This window comes from Rhinopithecus bieti, unplaced genomic scaffold (genome assembly GCF_001698545.2).
Source record: "Rhinopithecus bieti isolate Rb0 unplaced genomic scaffold, ASM169854v2 scaffold_19901, whole genome shotgun sequence".
NCBI classification, from domain to species: Eukaryota; Metazoa; Chordata; class Mammalia; order Primates; family Cercopithecidae; genus Rhinopithecus; species Rhinopithecus bieti.
Window position 1 is genome coordinate 246015 of NW_016809629.1, and position 19892 is coordinate 265906.

The 19892-nt window shown below is 50.1% G+C and overlaps 1 protein-coding gene across 6 annotated transcripts in view; it reads left to right on the top strand.

Annotated features, from left to right (window-relative positions):
- The window catches only part of IKBKB (inhibitor of nuclear factor kappa B kinase subunit beta), a 58234-nt gene that overhangs the window by 5569 nt on the left and 32773 nt on the right, over positions 1-19892 (top strand). For 3 of the 6 annotated variants that reach the window (XM_017889878.1, XM_017889876.1, XM_017889877.1), the window contains exons 3-5: positions 9415-9509; positions 10813-10930; positions 14122-14191. In XM_017889878.1, coding sequence (XP_017745367.1) covers positions 9415-9509; positions 10813-10930; positions 14122-14191 — 283 coding nt within the window. The remainder of the gene's footprint in view (positions 1-9414; positions 9510-10812; positions 10931-14121; positions 14192-19892) is intronic. The other 3 variants (XM_017889882.1, XM_017889880.1, XM_017889881.1) reach the window with 1 other exon arrangement.

Consider the following 19892-nt stretch of genomic DNA (forward strand, 5'->3'; position numbering starts at 1 on the left):
CCTGTCTATTTTTTTTTTTTTTTTTTTTTTTTTTTTTTTTTGAGACGGAGTCTTGCTCTATCACCCAGGCTGGAGTGCGGTAGCGTGATCTTGGCTCATTGCAAGCTCCATCTCCCGGGATCATGCCATTCTCCTGCCGCAGCCTCCCGAGTAGCTGGGACTATAGGTGCCTGCCACCATGCCCGGCTACTTTTTTGTGTATTTTTGGTAGAGATGGGGTTTCACTGTGTTAGCCAGGATGGTCTCGATCTCGTGACCTAGCGATTTGCCCACCTCGGCCTCCCAAAGTGCTAGGATTACAGGCATAAGCCACCGCACCCGGCTACACCCAGCTAATTTTTCTTTTTTGTGTGTGTGACGGAGTCACAAACTGTTGCCCAGGCTGGAGTGCGTTGGCACGATCTTGGCTCACTGCAACCTCCGCCTCCCGGGTTCAAGCGATTTTCCTGCTTCAGCTTCCCAAGTAGTTGGGATTACAGGCACCTGCCACCATGCCCGGCTAGTTTTGATATTTTTAGTAGACACGGGGTTTCACCATGCTGTCCAGGCTGGTCTTGAACTCCCAACCTCAGGCGATCCACCCGCCTCAGCCTCCCAAAATGCTGGAATTACAGGCATGAGCCACTGTGTCCAGCCTAGTTTTTGTATTTTTAGTAGAGACGGGGTTTCACCATGTTGGCCATGCTGTTCTCAAACTCTTGACCTCAAGTGATCTGTCCATGTTGGCCTCCCAAAGTGTTGGGATTACAGGCATGAGCCACTAACAGGCGCCTGGCCTGTTATTTACTTTTAAAAAGCCAAAAGCCAGCTTCCTCCTCCTGCCGGCTGAACCCCATGCAGTCTGTCTGCACCTGCCTCTCTGTCATTCCTCCCCGTGGCTGCCCCTGGTTCGGGTGCTGAGCCCTCTCGTCGGACAGGCCTCCCTCTCCTCCACGTTCATCCAGGATGAACTCTAGGCTACCTCCTCCACAAACCTGTTTGGGATGACTTTGTTCTGTGGGAACTGGTTCTCCCAGTGAGTTCCTCCAGGCCGGCTCCTGTGCCGCCCTTCCCGTCTGACGAGAGTAAGTGTCGTCAGGACCCTGCATTCCTGGTCAGCCAGGGTTGGATCTGGCCTTGGAGTTCCTTCAGTTCTCCCGTAGCAAGTGCCTGACGTTGTATATGTGCTAGGTGCCCCAAATCATCCACTCTGCCAGTCCACAAATATTTATCTAATGTCTATTATGTGTACAGTGGTGATTAAAGCGCATCTTTGGAGAAGGGAAAGAGCCATTAGTCAACTAATTATAAATGTAAGCTCCTAGGTATTATAAAGTGTGAGTTGGGAGAAGGACCCAGTGCACTGAGACCTTCCGTTGGAGTGGGATCAGTCAGTGTCAGAGGAGGTTCCCCAAGGAAGTGGCACTTGAACTGAGGTCTTAGTAGAAGTCAGCTTGGCAGAGAAGGTGGGAGGAGAGTTCCAGGCCAAGGGAGAGGCTCCTGAGGGCCCCTGTGGAGGGCAGGTGTGGCAAATGGGCAGGACCGAATGCCAGTGTGGCCCGAAGGGAGGATGGGGTACAAGTGCCTGGGTGGCTGAGGGTGGACTGTGTGAGTCAGACCCTGTGGTATTTTTTGGGCAGTTTCAGCTGAAGAGGTTTTGTTTTTATGGAGGAGCTGTGGAACGATGTTAGAGGGAGGTGCTGTGCCCATGGGAACAGATTGGGAGGGCCCAAGCAGTGGGCGGTGTGTTAGGAAAAAATCAGCTCTGGGAAGAAATGCCCTGATCCATAGTGCGCAGCAGTTCTTATGGGGTAGCTACTCCCACCAGGGCTGACTTCAAGCCACCAGCAGTTTAACAGCCCGCTCCGGCCAGATTCCTGAATAGTTAACAACCAGCTCTCGGTGGCTGCTACTACAGTGTCACTGGCACCGTCCCAGTGATGCAGGCAGACCAGGTCTGAATGTTTTGGAGTCATCCAGGTGAGAGATGGGGAGGGGTGGGCAGACTTAAACGATATTTAGACCTGGTGCAGTGGCTTATGCCTGTAATCCCAGCACTTTGGGAGCAGAGGCAGTCGGATCACCTGAGGTTGGGAGTTCGAGACCAGCCTAACCAACATAGAGAAACCCTGTCTCTACTAAAAATACAAAATTAGCCAGGCATGGTGGCGCATGCCTGTAATACCAGCTACTCAGGAGGCTGAGGCAGGAGAATTGCTTGAACCCAGGAGGCGGAGGTTGCAGTGAGCCGAGATCGTGCTACTACACTCCAGCCTGGGCAACAAGAGCGAAACTCTGTCTAAGAAAAAAAAAAAAGAGAGAGAACTATAAGGGGTGGAATCAACAGGGCTTAGTGGTGGAGTAGAGGTGGAGGGGAGCAGGAGGAGCGTAGTACCTGCAGGTCCTCAGTGGATGCCTACCCGTGAGCGGCCCAGGCCAGGAAGCTCTCTACCTTCCTTCCCCATGGGTTCTCCCTAAGTTTGGGAAATCTCTAGGGCTGCTTTGGGTGCTAAGGAGAGGTCTTTGGTCATTGTCCAAGTTCAGAAGGTGAGCGTTTGTGTTCTCTGTTGTGGACCCCTCTGTTCACAGCCTCTTAAAAGAAGCAGCTGGGCTATGGTGGTGTTGGTTCCTAACTCTCATGGTTTTACTCCACATAACAAGTGTGCACTTTCCTGACACTCCATGCACTGTATCTTGTCTGCAGAAGAGGGAATGTTTTAGTTATCACAATAGAAATTACATGAAAAAGCCCCTAAGCATGGGTATCCTCAGTCAGAGAAGTGGCCTGATAATCAGAGGCATCATTTACTGAGAACCTGCTATGCGCCAGCATCAAACTACGTATTTATGTGCTTTCTCTCCAGCCCTCACATCTCTAAAAGGAAGTACTGTTGTCTTTGTTCCCATTTTGTAGTTGAGGAGACTGAAGCACAGTCTCTGTGACTCACCCACAGAGGCTGAGCTTGCAAGCAAAGAGGCTAGGATTGGAACCTGCGTCTGTTCAGAACCCAACCTCATGTTTTTCCATTGTGCCTGTGGCCTCTCCGTGGTGGGGACTCGGGGTGGGGCCTCGGTGTTCCTTAGGCTTTCCTTGTTCCCTACAGTCTGAACCTCTTTGAAGCAGGAAGGGGAAAACATTTCTTTATTGGTTTTTTGTTGTTTGTTTTTTGAGACAGGGTCTCCCTCTGTCACCCAGACTGGAGTGCAGTGGCTCAATCAGGGCTCACTGCAGCCTTGAACTCCTAGGCTCAAGGAGTCCTCCCACTTTGGCCTCCTGAGTAGCTGGGACTACAGGCATGAGACCCCATGCCTGGCTAATTTTTTTTATTTTTGTAGAGATGAGGTCTTTCTATGTTGCCCAGGCTGGTCTCGAACTCCTGGGCTCAAGCAGTCCTCCTGCCTTGGCCTCCCAAAGTGCTGGGATTTCAGGCATGAGCCACTGTGCTTGGTTGAAAAACACTTCTTTGGAGAACAAAACACTTATAAGTCTTCCTTGTTAGACAAAGGACCCCACACTGAGTGTTTCCCAGGGAGGGAGGGCAGTTAACAAGCAAGCCCCACCAACCTGCTTCCCCTGTTCTTGTGGTTCTCCTGCCATGCGTGGGCCTCACCATTCCACACTGTATTGGAACTCGCTAAGACCTCCAGCTCAGGGTCAGCACAAACCACTTCCCAGTACGGTTTAGACAGGCTGACATTTTCAGTGAGACCTCGGTTAAATACTAAAGGAAGAGGAGGAGGAGGTAACCAAGTGCCCCCACGTGGCAACATGGTTTGGGATTAGGGGTGGGAACACAAGACTCAGTCACACAGACCTGGGTTCAGATCCTGGCTCTGTCAGCATCTTGGCTGTGGGTCCCCACTTTTCTCATGGATGATGGGGATTCTCCAATATTGATCCCTCATTGCTGGGTCCCCAATATGGCTGGGCAGGAGGTAGGTCAGCTGCCTTCTGGAAGCGACCCGGAGTACCTTGCGATATCGTCATGTTCTGTGTGCACTTGGCTGTGAGGAGGGCAAGGAAGTGCTGCCTGGAGCCCTGCGGGATGCTTGTTGGGGTGGAGGAGGCAGTGTGTGCACTGGATGTTAGAAGGCAGAATGTTAACAATCCCTTCTGTGAAGCAGCATGGACCTAAACTCGTCCCTTCACGGGACAAGACAAAGCTCACCCCAGCTTATCTCTGTGCTTGGAAGCCTTAAAGCCTCTGCTCCATTCAGTCACTTCTCTAGGGATTTATAGAGCCTGGGCCCAAGCTCTGTCGGGGATAGCAGGAAAAAAGGGGCCCTGCTCTTCGTGTGCTTACTCTCTGATCACAGTGATCCAGGGAGCATTTAGGAACGCATTAAGTGAGTCTAAATCTAAGCACCCAACTGCATGGATAACAATGGCTACTGTTTCTCCAGGGCAGCATATGGCAGCCGAGCTGGGTTCCCTGTCCGCATGATCTCTCCTGAATGCTGGGGAAGGGAGGCTTCTTGGGGTGAATGGAGCTTTAGCAGGATCTGGAAAGGAGGTAGACTTTCGAGGGCCTCGCAGGAAAACAGAGGCCGACTCAAGTGGGCAGAGCAGCATCTCCACAGGGCCAGAAAAGGAAGTGAGGCTATGGTCGTTTATTCCCGGCTCCCTGTGTTCAGATGCTGTGTTTCATTTTAGCTGACATCCCTGGAGCGGATGGAGCCATCCCCATCTTATGGATAAGGACCCAGGGCTTATACCATGGGCTCCTATCACACCTTTACCATGTGATGGGGGAGGGAGTTACACCTGGACCTGCTTGTCTCCGGAGCCCGAGCGCCTAGCTCCCATGGGTGAGGCGGGAGGCCACTGTGCCCAGTGGGGGTCTGCACTATAGGGAGTAGGGTGAAGAAGTTATGGCCCTCATAGCGTAGACCAGGCAATGCTGGGGCCCAGGGTGTGTCCAGTCGACTACCTGCTGAGTCGGGTGAAATTGCAGCTGGATCCCGGACCTTTTGTCTTCCAGCTGTGGGTCCTCCTGCCCAGTCTCTCTGCCCCTAGCCTTGTGCCTCCTTTCTGAAGCACTCATCTCAGGGGGTGGGGTCTGAGAAGGAGGAGGCGGTTGTTACTAATTGTCCCCGTGTCCACAGTGGCCTGGTTGGATGCTTGCCATGATAACAGGACACTGGGCTTTCTGTGCTAAGGGTCTAAACGTAGCTTTTGGCCTCTGTGAATTTCCCCTGAGTCATTGAAAGAGGTGAACTTCAGGAAGCTGGGCCAGCCCCTTTTGTTTCTTCTGTGACTGGTCTTCAGCTCGCATCTGCCAGGCACCTTTTGGTCTGAGGATGTGCTTCCCCTCCGCCTTTTTTACACCTTATGACACACATGCTTATACACAAGTTTTATGTTTTCATGCATGAAAGGCAAGGAATTGCAAACTCTGAGGACCTTCATAATCACTACATTCAATCTGGACATACAGGGGAACTTTTCTCCCTTTTCTCAAAATACAGACCAGTTTTCTGTTGTTGTTTTGTGTGTGTTTATTTTTCAAGACAGGGTCTCACTCCAGTAGCCCAGGCTGGAGTGCAGCAGCGCAATCACAGCTCAATGCAGGTCTCACTGTATTGTCCAGCCTTGACTTCCCAGGCTCAGGAGATTCTCCCACCTTGGCCTCCCAAGTAGCTGGAACTACAGGCATCTACGACTATGCCTGGCTAGTTTTTAAAAATATTTTTAGTAGAGACAGAGTCTTGCCATGTTGCCCAGGCTGGTCTCAACCCCCCTGGCTCTAGTGATCTACCTGCCTTGGTCTCCCAAAGTGCTGGGATTATAGGCATGAGCCACCACGCCCGGCCACAAAGCAGTTTTGAGTTTTGTCCTTCACGAGGAGTTCATGTACCAGAAGTTGGGTACTGACATGGCTCAGGCCTAGTCTGGGTTTCCACAGAACTAAGCTAAGACTCAGTAGATTCCAGGAAAAATAAAGTAAGCCATCCTTCTTACCTTACATCTGTTCGAATTCCACTGCTAGCGAAGAACAAACACCCCGGGGTTTCAGAACCGGTGTTCGTAGCCTGCTTCTGTGCTGTTTTAATTGAATTTCGCTTTCTAGAGCAGGTATGTTTTTAATAACAAAGTAATTCTGTTTGCATTTCTGTTTCAAATGAAACATTACTCATGGAAAAACTGGGAATATTTCAGAATACTTCCTAGAGGCAGATGAAGGCCACTGTGTTAGGAAAAGTTTAAGTGTGTCTGTAGCTACAGCAGACCTTCCTAGGCCCAGGAAGTTAGGATTTCGCCTCAACTCTAGGGCGAAGCTGAGCTGTCTGTGAGTAGAAAGTTAGTTTTGGTCTCTATGCCCAGATATTTAAAGACTTGTTCAGTGTTCACATTGCTGAGTTCAGTCTTTTTAGTTTGCATTTGGATATTTAAGACCAATTTCAAGTCTTCAGTATCAAAATCTCTTCCTGATTCTGGGTTGGGCCAAGTGATAGCTGTGTATCAGGTCCAGTGTTTGTGTTGGGCAAAAGACTGCAATTTTCCAATTTGTAGCTAGACAGATTACCTAAAATCACTTAATAAACTGAGTCATCTAATCTACTTTTTGAATCTGATTATCTGTCCTGTTTCATTTGTGGTAGGTAGAATAATCCCCCCCAACCCCACCAAGAAATCTGCATCCTAATCTCTGAACCTATGACTGGGTGGGGCAGCATGGCAAAAGGAAATTAAGGTTACAGATGAAATTAGGTTTCCTAATCAGCTGACCTGAGATGGGGAGATTGACCTGGCTTCCCTGGGGGTCCCAGTGTAATCCCAAGGGTTCTTAAATGTGGGAGAGGGAGGTAGCAGAGCCAGTGTCAGCTGATGCATGTGAGGAAAATGGCGGGCCATGGCTGACGCCAGGATGGACTAAGGGGCCACAAGCTGAAGAAAGTGGCGCTTCTAGAAGATGCAGAGGGAAAAGCAGGGAAGCAGACTCTCCCCTAGAGCCTCTGGATGGAGCACAGCCCCACCAACATCCTAGCTCTGGCAGACGCACGTCAGGCTTCAGCAGATAGAACTGCAAGGAAATAAGGTGTATTATTTTAAGCCACCAAGTTTGTGGTAATTTGTTATGGCAGCAATAGAAAACAAGTGCACTCTTCTGTGTATTGAAGTTAAGTTGCTGCAGATTTTTTGGTATCTTGGTTTAGTCTCAGTCATTCTGAGGTAGCGAACCATGAGTTACAGTCTCTTTTAGTCTCTTTGGCTAAACCATTGCTTGGAATACTGTCCATGGAAATGTTGCAGGGTGGATGGAGGTGGATAGATGCTCTTGGCAACGGCAACTCACACTGCAGCGGGGCCATCAGTCTCTGTTTGTGGAACCCTGTGTTCCCCACGTCTAAGCTCCTCTGCAAACTCCGCCTAACTGGAGGCAAGTGTCTGTAGCAGTGTCTCAGTGCTGCTATCACAGAGTAACTGAGAATGCGTAATTTATAACAATTTTATTTCTTATAGTCCTAGAGGCTAGGAATTCCAAGATCAAGGCAGGGTGAAGGCGAAAGGGCAAGATACAAAAAGGGCCAAACTTGTCCTTTTATAACCATCAGTCCCACCTGGGGTACAGAGCCATCAAGTTTGTATCTTCATAAACTGAGAAAACAGAAATTGGCCTAACAGGGCCTCTAGGACATCCTTCAAGTGAGCCACAGTAGAGTCTGGTACAGTTCTGAAATCTCCTACTGTTGGGTACCCTGTGCCACGCTGCAGACGCGGCTCTTGCCCAGGTGTGTGTGCGGGTTGGGAGTTTTGTGCTGTAGGTACACAGGAGGTGCAGGATGTTGGTGCAGGTCAGCTTGTTTAGCGGTGGCAGGATTGGCTCTCAAGCTGGGGCTCTGGGAGCTGCTACCCGGGGCAGCTGCTGCCCCGCAGTTGTCCTGGAGACCCCCCATGGCCAAAAGAGGTGACAGTGGTGCAGTGGTGACTCCCTTGTGGCAGCTGGAGTGCCTGAGGCCAGAGCTGCTCTCCCTGCTGCTTGTGCCACAGCCTCAGGGCCTGCCTGTCTCCGGCGTCCCCACTCATGCACCAGGGAGAAGAGGGGAGGCCGCCAGGAGCCAGTGGCTCAGTTCATGATTCGCCAGGTGCAGGAGCCACTGTTGAGGATGCTGCTGGTTACCTGGGTAGAGGTTAAAGCCCATGAAGATGGACAAGTCTATAATTTGACAAAGAGAAGAGAAAACAGCCCATTACTCTGCAGAAAGTAACTCTTTGGCATGTGCACTGAAGGAATTAGCTGTTACAGGAGTATAGTGGAGGGCGAGACCCTCTTGAGCTGGGCAGACCATGGTGCCCATGCACCTGTACTGGCAAGTGTAGAGGAGCAGGGCCAAGCGCCAGGGTGGGTGGTGCCATCTGGCTGCAGTGTCATGGGAGAGTGGCTGGAAATGCAGGTGGGAGCCAATCTCTGCAGGATTTTAAACAGGAGTACTCAGATGACCTGGGTTCCCTGCTCTGTGGGGTTACCAATACCTGCTAGAGGCTTGTTTTCAAGCCTTGAAGTATGGGTGTCAGTATTCCCATTTTACAGAAGAAACTGAGTCAGACCAAGTGGTTTACCCAAGGCCACATAGCTAGTAAATGGCACAGTTAGAATGTGAACTAGCCAGTGTTTCATCTGCTATATTATGCTACATTATGCTTGCATTCTGAAAGGACAAAACTCACATGAAACAATGAAGACACTCAACGTGGTGTTCACTATTAGGTTGAACCACATGCAGGTGCTATTTTTGTAGGTCAATGTGGTCAATTAGCAGTGTCCCATGGGTCAGCCTAATACAGCAGCAGCCAGGTTCGGACAGAGAAACCTCTCTTGGCAGGAATGGTCGGCAGAGGTTTCATGGTGGGGCTGGGAATGGAGCAGGGCCTTGAAGCCTCTGTAGTTTCTGGATGGATAGAAGTGAGGTGGGAGAGGCTGGGTGCGGTGGCTCACGTCTGTAATCCCAGCACATTGAGAGGGGGAGGCAGGCAGATCACTTGAGGTCAGGAGTTCAAGACCTGCCTCACCAACATGATGAAACTTGTGTCTACTAAAAATACAAAAATTTGCCAGGCATGGTTGCGCATGCCTATAATCCCAGCTACTCAGGAGGCTGAGGCACAAGAAATCACTTGAACACGGGAAGTGGAGGTTGCAGTGAGCTGAGATTGTGCCAGTGTACTTCAGCTTGGGCGACAGAGCAAGGCTCTATCTCAAAAAAAAGAAAAAGAAATGAGGCTGGAGCGGTTGGGTGAGAGGTGGGGTGGTAAGGAGACAGCCCGAAGGGCAGGTGCTACGTGGCTGTCGATCGGTGTGTACATGTGACCTCGGAGCGCCAGGAGGTGATTGCAGGTGACGCCTAAGGACTGGAGATCCCTCCCACGCAGCAGACAGGGTGGGATTTGGCCTGCAGCTCGCTCTGCTGGTCCCCACTGTGCTGTTTCTGTAGGAAACAGGTGAGCAGATTGCCATCAAGCAGTGCCGGCAGGAGCTCAGCCCCCGGAACCGAGAGCGGTGGTGCCTGGAGATCCAGATCATGAGAAGGTGAGGGCCTCGCGCACCCCAAGGGAAAGCTGGAGCAGCAGCCCCTGGTGTGTCTAGAAAGGAGAGTCTTGCTGGGCGCGGTGGCTCACGTCTGTAATCCCAGCACTTTGGGAGGCTGAGGCAGGTGGATCACGAGGTCAGGAGATTGAGACCATCCTGGCTAACACAATGAAACCCCATCTCTACTAAAAATACCAAAAATTAGCCAGGCTTGGTAGCGGGTGCCTGTAGTCTCAGCTAATTGGGATGCTGAGGCAGGAGAATGACGTGAACCTGGGAGGCAGAGCTTGCAGTGAGCCAGGATCGCGCCACTGCACTCCAGCCTGGGCGACAGAGCAAGACTCCGTCTAATTTTAAAAAAAAAAAAAAAAAAAAGAAGAGAGTCTTAAATCTCTGCCCCTCCATTAGGACGCCAGCCCGACAGTCTCCATGGTGACTCTGCTGCTTCTAAAGACGCCAGAGGAAGAGCAGCTAAAGTCCACACTGGGCCTTGTCAGGGACTTTTCATCAGTTTCATTATATTAAATAAGTTAACACAGTTATCACAGTGACTTTTCCTTTGTCAGCAAAAACAAAAGCCTTCTTTCTTCCTGTATTTCCAGTTCCAAGGTGGTACGTGACCGTTCTCTGCTGTCATGCTGCCGCTGACATTTATTCCTCTAGCGTGGAGACTGGGCTGTACATCTGCCTGGTGGCTGCTGACCCCCTAGCTAGTGAGGTGGGCTCTGAAAGAGCCAGCGAGGAGGACACCAAGCAGGGGCTCCTCTGCCAGCCTCTTAAAAAGAGGAAGTGCCATTTGGTTACATCATAGTTCCATCTGGTTACATGAGTTCCTTCTCAGATCCCTCTCTGTGTGTCCACCTTGGGGTGATGTGTGTGGGTGAATCAACCTGCCGAAAAATAAACAGAGAAAAGAAAAAAAATACGAAAACAAAAAGAGCAGGCACCACCTTGTTTGCCTGCTTGCATGTGTGATACATCCCCCCCATGTGGAGGGCATGAGATTGGAAGGTCCTCAAAGGAGCAGTTTGGCAGCACGATGAGGACTTGGGATGTAGCACGCACAGAAAATGGAAGTTACACGCAGTGCGCCCCCAGGGTCTGAGTTCTGGTGCTGCGGGTGGGGCTGGGTGCATGCCACTGACCGGGGCATTGCAGTTGGCCACCCATCCTGGGCTCTGTCTTCCTCTGTTTCGAAGCCCTGGGTTATCCTGGGCCTTTGTTGCTGAGACCTGATGGGGGTGGTAGGGATGGGTCTGGGCAGGAGTCTGGCTCTACTCTCATTGGTTTTCCTCCTTCCTAGGCTGACCCACCCCAATGTGGTGGCTGCCCGAGATGTCCCTGAGGGGATGCAGAACTTGGCGCCCAATGACTTGCCCCTGCTGGCCATGGAGTATTGCCAAGGAGGAGATCTCCGGAAGGTGAGGCTCCCGCGGCTGCCAGGCATACAGCCTGTCTGGGCAGGTGGGACACCAGGAAGGGGGATGGGGAGACCTTTCACTTCTGTCATCATCAGGAAGCTTGGGGAACCCCAGCAACTCCAGCAGGGCTGCTTTGCCTCTCAGATCCTCTGTTCCCTGTCCACCTGGGGCTGGTGTGTGTGTGTAAGCCAAAGGCACTTCCGAGAACACCAGGGAAGAGGGAAGGGCGTGCTGCACACTCTGCTGGGATTACTCCAATGACAAGGAAAACTCATCACAGGTCTGGGCGTGGGGAAGGACTGGGCAAGTTCCAAAACACATGCTTCCTCCCTGGGCGTGTTAGGGCCACATTAGGCCTTTGGTGCCAGCGCCACTGCTCTCCTTATTAGGAGGGATCTTATTCCAGAGATGGGATAGCACCACACACGGGGGCAGGGAGCATAGCAGAGAGGGAGTGGGATTCATGATCAGAGAGCTGGGCCAGGACTGCAGACCTGCTCCAACCCATCCAACCCACCCAACCCACCTGACCCACTTGGACTCATCTGTGGGGCTCTGCTCTCCACCTTCTCACCACACCACCTCCTCTTCCCTAGAATGTTCACTTCTGGTGGGTAGACGGCAGCCCCTTCTGGTTTCAGGGGCAGTTGGGTGCCCTCCTCCCCATTGTTCCCTGTGACAGTACCACACAGCCTGCTAGTACATGTTACCTCATTCGATTTCCAACAGCTTACACATGAGTGCACAGGTATGGTTCCCACATCACGGGTAGATATCACGGCCCAGAGAGGTTGGGCCTCACACAACTGTAGCAGCAGAGCCTGGGTCCCAGTCCACACAGACCTAGCCACAGGCCACCTCTCCATCTCTAAGACTGAATAGGGCTTATGATATTATGATAACTGGAAGCTCTGAACAAAATAATTTTTTTTTTTTTGAGACAGAGTCTCACTCTATTGCCCAGGCTGGAGTGTAGTGGCATGATCTCGACTCACTGCAGCCTCTGCCTTCTAGGTCCAAGTGATTCTCCTGCCTCAGTCTCCCGAGTAGCTGGGATTATAGGTGCCCACCCCCATGCCCGGCTAACTTTTGTATTTTTGGTAGAGGCAGGGTTTTGCCACATAAGCCAGGCTGGTCTCGAACTCCTGACCTCAAATGATCACCCACCTCAGCCTCCCAAGGTGCTGGGATTACAGGTGTGAGCCACTGTGCCCAGCCAAAAAAAATTTTATTTTAATTGAAAAGGAGGTCAGTTACTCTGCGAGTGCACCTCTTTACTTTGGAAGGGTCACAATAGTGAGGGTGGGAGCCCAGGCGTTTATTCCCTTTCAGTGGCCATTCCCAGACACACTTCAGGTGCTACTCTTACTGTTCCTCCAGGCCCTTGTGCCTCTTAAAAAAAAAAAAAACACCTTTCCACTTTGGGAAGCTGAGACAGGAGGATAGCTTGAGGCCAGGAGTTTGGGACCAGCCTGGACAACATACTAAGGCCCTATCTCCTCAAAAAATAAAAAATGAAAAATTAGCCAGGTGTGGTAGTGTGCACTTGTAGTCCCCACTATTTTGGAGGCAGGACTGGGAGGATGGCTTGAGCCTGGGAGGTTGAGGCTACAGTGAGCTATGATTGTGCCACTGCATGCCAGCCTAGGCGACAGAGCAAGACTTAGTCTCAAGAAAAAAGATAATCCTGTCTCAGAAGAAATAGACAGATAAATAAAATAAAAGGAAACTTTCTGTGGGGCTTGGCCTGCCAGAGTGGCTCTCCCTGGAGATAGGCATGTCCTGGGAGTGGCACTCACAGCAGGATATGAACACAGCCCTTGGCATGACCCACAGTGAGAGATGGGGGAACTCGACAGCACTTTGATTTTTTCCTTATTTTTCTAACCTTTGACAGTCACCCATTACTGACTGCAGCTGTGTAGAGATAAAGCCATGTTACAGTCAAGTGGAGACTTCTCAGAGGGCAGCCAGGAAGTAGGTGGGATGTGGCCAGATTACAGAGGGCTCTGAAGTGAGGCAGAGGCTTTTAGACTTGGTCTTTTAGGTGGCAAAGAGCCAATGAGCCAGGGAAGAAGAGATGGAAAGTTTAACATGACTGACCTGGCGTGGGTTGCAGGATGATTGAGGGGGAGACAGGAACAACTCGCATCCTAAGGAACCCCTGTCCTTGCTGTCACCCAGTGGGGTTAGGGGAGGACACTGTTGCCCAGTGTCTTGTTATCTGTTGTTTCTTTTTTTCCCTCTAAAAAGTTCAAATCTATAATACAACCGTGGGCAAGGAGAGGCAGGCTTGGCCAGCACATGGGGACATGTAAGAGTCGATGTTAAAAGTCTACATGCTAGGTACGTGAACAGACTCTTGAGGGTTTATGAACATGATGTGAGTTCCTGACAGTGAGACTCAGCTGGGAAGCTCCTCTCTCTGCCTTCTTCGGAGGCCAGCTCCCAGCAGCACACGGAGCCTCTTGATAGTCGAGGGGGCCAGGAAGGCAGGGGATTAAGGGCCTGGGCTTGAGTTTCAGATTGACCTGGCGCCGCATTCCAGCACTGCCCTCTTACAGCTGTGTGAGCTGACAGGTATTCGACCGTGTAACCTCAGTTTCCTCCTCCAACATGGGGATTCCACCCGTACTTACTCAGTGGTGGTGGTTAGCATTAAATGAGATCACGCAGGGAAGGCTTTGCCGAGCTAGTCCGTGCAGAGCTCTTCCAGCCCCTGGCACGTAGTCAGTGCTCAGTAACCATTCCCTACTGTTACCATCACCTACGTGGCTAGGAGATGGCAGGGCAGTGGTCGGGGGGTGGTTTCCAGTGATGCCCTCCCAGCCTGGCCCATCTCTAGGACTCTCAGGCACAGAGAATTCCTATTTCCTGTGCTTAGACTTCGTCCTGCCTTGCTCAGAACTGCAGCAGCCAGTGAGAATCAAACTTTCCTCGCCCCAGGGGCCCCTTGCTGTGAGGATGTGAGAGCCCTGGGGTGGTCAGGACTGCTTCGTCCTCCTCTTCTTCCTCCTCCTCCTCCGGCCAATCCCTGCTAGTCCTGCTGCCCTAGCTTCCTCAAAAGCAAGTCCCCTAAAGACCAGGGCCCAGGGTCAGCACTTCCATCACATGGGCTGGTAAGAGACACGTGTGGATTTCCGGTGGTTTGTGACCACCAGCTCTGATGCCGCTTCTCACTTTCTTGACAGTACCTGAACCAGTTTGAGAATTGCTGTGGTCTGCGGGAAGGTGCCATCCTCACCTTGCTGAGTGACATTGGTAAATCCCAGCCCCAGAAGTCAGGCCATGTCCTTCAGGGAGAGTGTGGTGCCCCATGAGTCCCTGCGGAGCACTGCAGGCAGACACTTCAATCCTTTGGTCTCTGTGGAGGGGTAATGGGAGCCCGGGGAGGGGAGACCGTGGTGGAGTAGGGAGGTCAAAAAGGAGTTAGCCAGACAGACGCTGAACTCAAATAGGTTTCCCTTCCTTCCTGATTAACTCATCAGGTGAATTATGATGTGTAGGGAATAACAGATTTCCTTTCCCATTATAAAGCTCCCCTCCCTCCTTTCCTGGAATGGCCAGCACTGGAATAGGTTGTCATTCGAATGAGTTTTGTCCCTTGGCAGTGAATTTTTCCGCTCCCATGTTGGTAGTTCTTTGCCAACAAGAGGCGTAGGAAAAACTGTCCTTGTTTAATCCCATGGGTACTGTTGGCATCCCCAAATGAGGGCATCTGCGGCACCCTCTGAGAAGGCCAAGTTGGCCATTCATTGAGAAGAGTGACCTCAGCCTGCAGAGGCCAATGGAGCCTCCTAGACCCTGGCGCCCACTCAGTAGGGGCCTGAGGGCTGGGCGCTGAAGGTCAGCACCTGGCCCCAGCCTGGGGAGACAGACGTCACAAGGGAGAGGGACTTGCTCAGGGTTTTTTGTTTTTTTAAAAAATAATCTCCAAGATTGTGGTGCAAGTTGATAGTTGGGGTCTAAGGTTTAGAGTTATCGATAATTTATCTTGGACTCTTTGCCCCCAGCTTTGGAGAATGATGCCATTTTCATGCTTCCCCTACCTCAACCTTTCAAAGCTGTATATATTTTTTCTTTTTGTTTGCTCAAGCTTTTTTTGGAAAATTGTCAAATATATAAAAAAGTTAAAAGAGTACTACAGCGAAACTCACATACCATTCCCCTCAGTTCACCGGATGTTAACATTCTCCCTCATTTGTAAAGCTGGGTTCTCTAAGCCAGGGCCTGGAAGGGTTGATGGTGCAACACTTTGTCTTGCTAGTGTGGATCTGGTCTCTTCCTGACTGCTGCTTTTGACAGAGGAGAAGCAAGAAGAAAAGGAAGGGGAAAAGTCAAGCAATGACATATTTAAGGTTAAGATCCAAAAAGTCTGACATAGAAAATTCCCATCTCACTCTATGCTATGTCTTCGTCCCTTTGGGTGGATTTCACATGGAGGATAAGTTGACATTACACCAGTTGTATTTGACTCGAGTGAGCACCCAGTGCTGGCCCAAGGGAACCCCTGTGCATGGCCTGCATGAATCTTGTCTGTCTTCCTAGAGCATAATCCATCAGTTAGAAATTCCACTTGTTTTCTTGACTGCCTGACCCAAGGCTCACCCAACCATGTTTTGCTTGGAGGCTTACTCGATTGTATTTTTTACATCAGTGGCCAGATTCTTCATTTGTTCTCTGTCGAACTGGGTTGAAGGCAGGTTAGCAGGTTGGGGAATATTCTCTTGCTTTTCATGGGTGACTTTTATTTTGTTTCTCTTTGGTTAGAGCTTTGTCAAGTTATTATTATTATTATTTTTTTTGATGTTTTTCTCTCAGATATTTTTCTTTCACTCCTTAGGCTATTGATGACTTTAGCAAGTAGTTATTACGAAAGTCTTTTTTTTTTTTTTTTTTTTTTTTTGAGATGGTGGCTCACTCTGTTGCCCAGGCTGGAGTGCAGTAGGCGACCTTGGCTCACTGCAACCTCTGCCTCCCAAATCCAAGTGATTCTCCTCTGCGAGCCTCCTGAGTAGCTGGGATTACAGGTGCGTGCCACCACACCTGGCTAATTGTTGTATTTTTAGTAGAGACAGGGTTTCACCATGTTGGCCAGGATGGTCTCGAACTCTTGACCTCAAGTGATCCACCCATCTCAGCCTCCCAAAGTGCTGGGATTATAGGCATAAGCCACCATGCCCTGCCAAAAGTCTTTAAATTATTGGCACAAGTGCAGGGTGCGGTGGCTCATGCCTGCAATCCCAGCACTTTGTGGGGCTGAGCCGGGTGGATCACAAGGTCAGGAGTTCAAGACCAGTCTGGCCAAGATGGTGAAACCCCATCTCTACTAAAAACACAAAAATTAGCTGGGCGTGGTGACGGGCGCCTGTAATTCCAGCTACTTGGGAGGCTGAGGCAGAGAATTGCTTGAACCAAGGAGGCGGAGAGGTTGCAGTAAGCTGAGATCGAGCCATTGCACTCCAGTCTGGTGACAGAGTGAGACTCCGTCTTGGAAAAAAAAATATATATATATATATATTGGCACAAGTGCACATAACTCTCAGCTTCCTTACATGGTTGTTTATTCTGCAGGTGCTTTGCTGCTGATATTCACAGAACCTCTCTGGTTATATATTCTTTTGGTCTGAGTCTACTTTGAATTCAGTTACCATTGACTTGTGTGGTAGCTTTTATATTATTGTATTCAAATTGTGTATGTCTATGTATTTAAGTTACACATAAATTAGAATAATGAAAACAGGTGGGTTCTTAAGTGCTTGTGTGCTACAAGTCTCCTACAGATAGATAGGTAGATGAATATTAAATTCTGTAGGTTGCTGATTCTCTGTCTTCTCTGTGACCCTGAGTTGGAAATAATTCGACTTTGAAGTACTAACTAGTACACTACAGTTAAACTTCTTAAGGGCACAAACTTCAGTCACTGCTGTATCTCCAGCATCTAGAATAGCAGTATATCAGCTTCTCTATAAATATTTGTCAAATGAGGGCCGAGTGCGGTGGCTCATGCCTGTAATCTCAGCACTTTGGGAGGTGGAAGCAGGCTGATCGCCTGAGGTCAGGAGTTTGAGACCAGCCTGACCAACATGGAGAAACCCTGTCTCTACTAAAAATACTAAATTAGGCTGGATGCGGTGGCTCACACCTGTAATCCCAGCACTTTGGGAGGCCAAGGTGGGCGGATCATGAGGTCAGTTTGAGGCCAGCCTGGCCAACATGGTGAAACCCTGTCTCTACTAAAAGTACGAAAACAAAACAAAACTAAATTAGCCAGGTGTGGTGGTGCATGCCTGTGATCCCAGCCACTTATTGGGGGCTGAGGCAGGAGAATCACTTGAACCTGGGAGGTGGAGGTTGCAGTGAGCCAAGATGGCTCCATTGCACTCCAGCCTGGGCAATAAGAGTAAAGCTCCATCTCAAAAAAAAAAAAGGCCAAAACAAAAAAAAAAAAAAAAAAAAAAAAAAATTTGTCAAATGAATGAAATAAGTCCTAAAGGAAATTAAAATAAGTAAGGACCTAGTTTATTTTTTTATTATTATTATTTAAATCAGATGTCCACACATCATGAACAGCTCCAGGTCCAATACTAGCTCCTCTGCGTATTAGCAGTGTGACTATGGGCACGTTACTTACACCCTTTTATTAGCGGTAAAATGGGAGTGTTACTTACCTTGTTAGAATTGTTGTGGAATAAAATGAGGTGATACAAATAAAGCTTCTAGCACAGTGCTCTGTTTCTGCAGAATATGCAGTCAGCAAGTGTTAGTTCCTTGCTCATTTCCTTCCCACTCTGGATTTTGATTTTTGGCCTCCCCATTTTGGAAACCCTCAGTGCCTTCTTTAGGGCATGATCTGAGGCTGGATCCAGGGAACCACATGGGTGGGTGCCTTCTGAGACTCCCATCCTGGAAGAGGCCGGCCTTCCTCAGACCCATTCCCGTCTCCACCACCTTTTGGGTGCAGTACAGCCCCGGTTTTGTGGTTGAGGCTGCTGATGAGCTCGTATTTTAATTTTATCCCTGTTTCTGATTTGTGTACCAAATCCATTAAATTTCTTTTTGCAAGGATCTGGTGACTGAGCCAGAGTTCATCTAACATAGCTCTTTTGTATTTTGGAGCATTTCCTGAGCATATTTTGTTCCAGTTTGTTCCAAGTGCTGGCCCCACATTTCCTTTGTTGGAGTTGCCAGTGCTGTTCTCTGCCAGGTTGACTTAAGATAAGTGGCAGAGCCACACCCTTGACCCCTGGGTCCAGGATTCATTTCCTGCTCTTCTGGATTAAACTGTTGGCCCCTACTCTCTTCTGTGCCACTAACCTCCCAGAGACACCTGCTCAGAACAGTGTCAAGATAATAGACATGGATAGGATTTTTCCACTGAATTTCAAATTGCCCAAGAAGATGCTGCAGAGTGCCTATGAGAAATGAGCAGATGGCCAGGCGCGGTGGCTCATGCCTAGAATCCCAGTACTGTGGGAGGCCGAGGCAGGTGGATAACCTGAGGTCAAGAGTTTGAGACCAGCCTGGCCAACATGGTGAAACCCCATCTCTACTAAAAATACAAAAATTAGCTGGGTGTGGTGGTGTGTGCCTGTAGTTCCAGCTACTCAGGAGACTGAGGCAGGAGAATCACTTGAACTTGGGAGGCAGAGGTTGCAGTGAGCCGGGATCATGCCATTGTACTCCAGCCTGGACAACAAGAGCGAGACCTTGTCTCAAAAAAAAAGAGGAACTGAGCAGCTGCCTGGCAGGCACAGAGGTGAGCCCCCTGCGTCCTGGCCAGGACTCTTCTGCCAGACCATCACTCCATGCTGATAGGAGACCCGGGACCTATGTGGAGCAGCTGGAAATGATGTGGACTGCCACATAATGTGACCCTAAAATAGCTCAAGGAAGTTATATGTGCGTGGACTCTATTTAAACAGTCTTGCTCATTATCCTTTGGAAAACATTGGCATGTGTTTTCTTTTGGCAACAGAGGCACCAAATTCTGAGCACTCGAGATTGTGGGGCAGGCTGTAGCACTCTCTCCTGCCTGGTGGGGTGTGACTCTGCTGGGCCCGCCTGGGCCTTACCAGATCTTAGATTGGAATCAGCCTTCCTGGATTTTGCAGGTGGCCAGTCTGCTGTGGTGACACCATCCTGTGCCCCAAGCCTTCGGGAACCCACCCCTCTGTTGCTGTCCCTGCTTCCTTCTCTGAGCCCCACCTCTGTTCCTGCTGGAGCTGCTCCTAGCAGGTGTCCAGGACTTCAGTGTTAAAGAGCAGAGGGTTTCAGAGAAAACACTTGGCTTTGGGGAAGATAACTCCATTCCGGGAACTGCACATCAGGTGCACCGTCTAGCACTGTGGATCTTCTGACTGGTTCTGTTGAATGCATCCGTCTGACTGAAGTGTGGATTATAACAAAAGATGATGACCTGACCACAGATCATTTGCACAGAAAGCTTTTTGGAAAGCATAAGTAACCAGGTTAATAAATACAGTAACAGTGAGAGAGAAGACAGCCGGCCCTCAGTCATGGCTCCTCCACTTTACAGCTCTAGAGCCTTGAGCGAGGCACGGAATGTCGTGGCCACAGCGTCCCCTACTTCAGGATGAGGGGTTTGGACCTCTGAGTGCTCTCTAGGGTCCCATCTCCCTCTAACAACTCCATTTCACTGTCCAGGAATCTGGCTTTCGGAATGGTGACCCCGGGACATCTCTGACATCCCCTAACTGGTGGCCTAACTGCTTCCCACAGGCTCTGTGTCTCATCTCCACTGCCTGCCCCTGTGTTGGCCTGTCCATCCTTCCCTCCCTGCCCCTGCGCCAGCTGGCCGCTGCTCCTTGACTTTCTGTTTGCCTGGCTGTTCTCGTGGCCTGTTTCTCACCATATTGTTCCCAGAATCTGGAATTCAACCCTGAACTCATCCTAAAGTCATATCCACATCTGCTGGGTCTTTCTTCCAAAGTCACTTCCA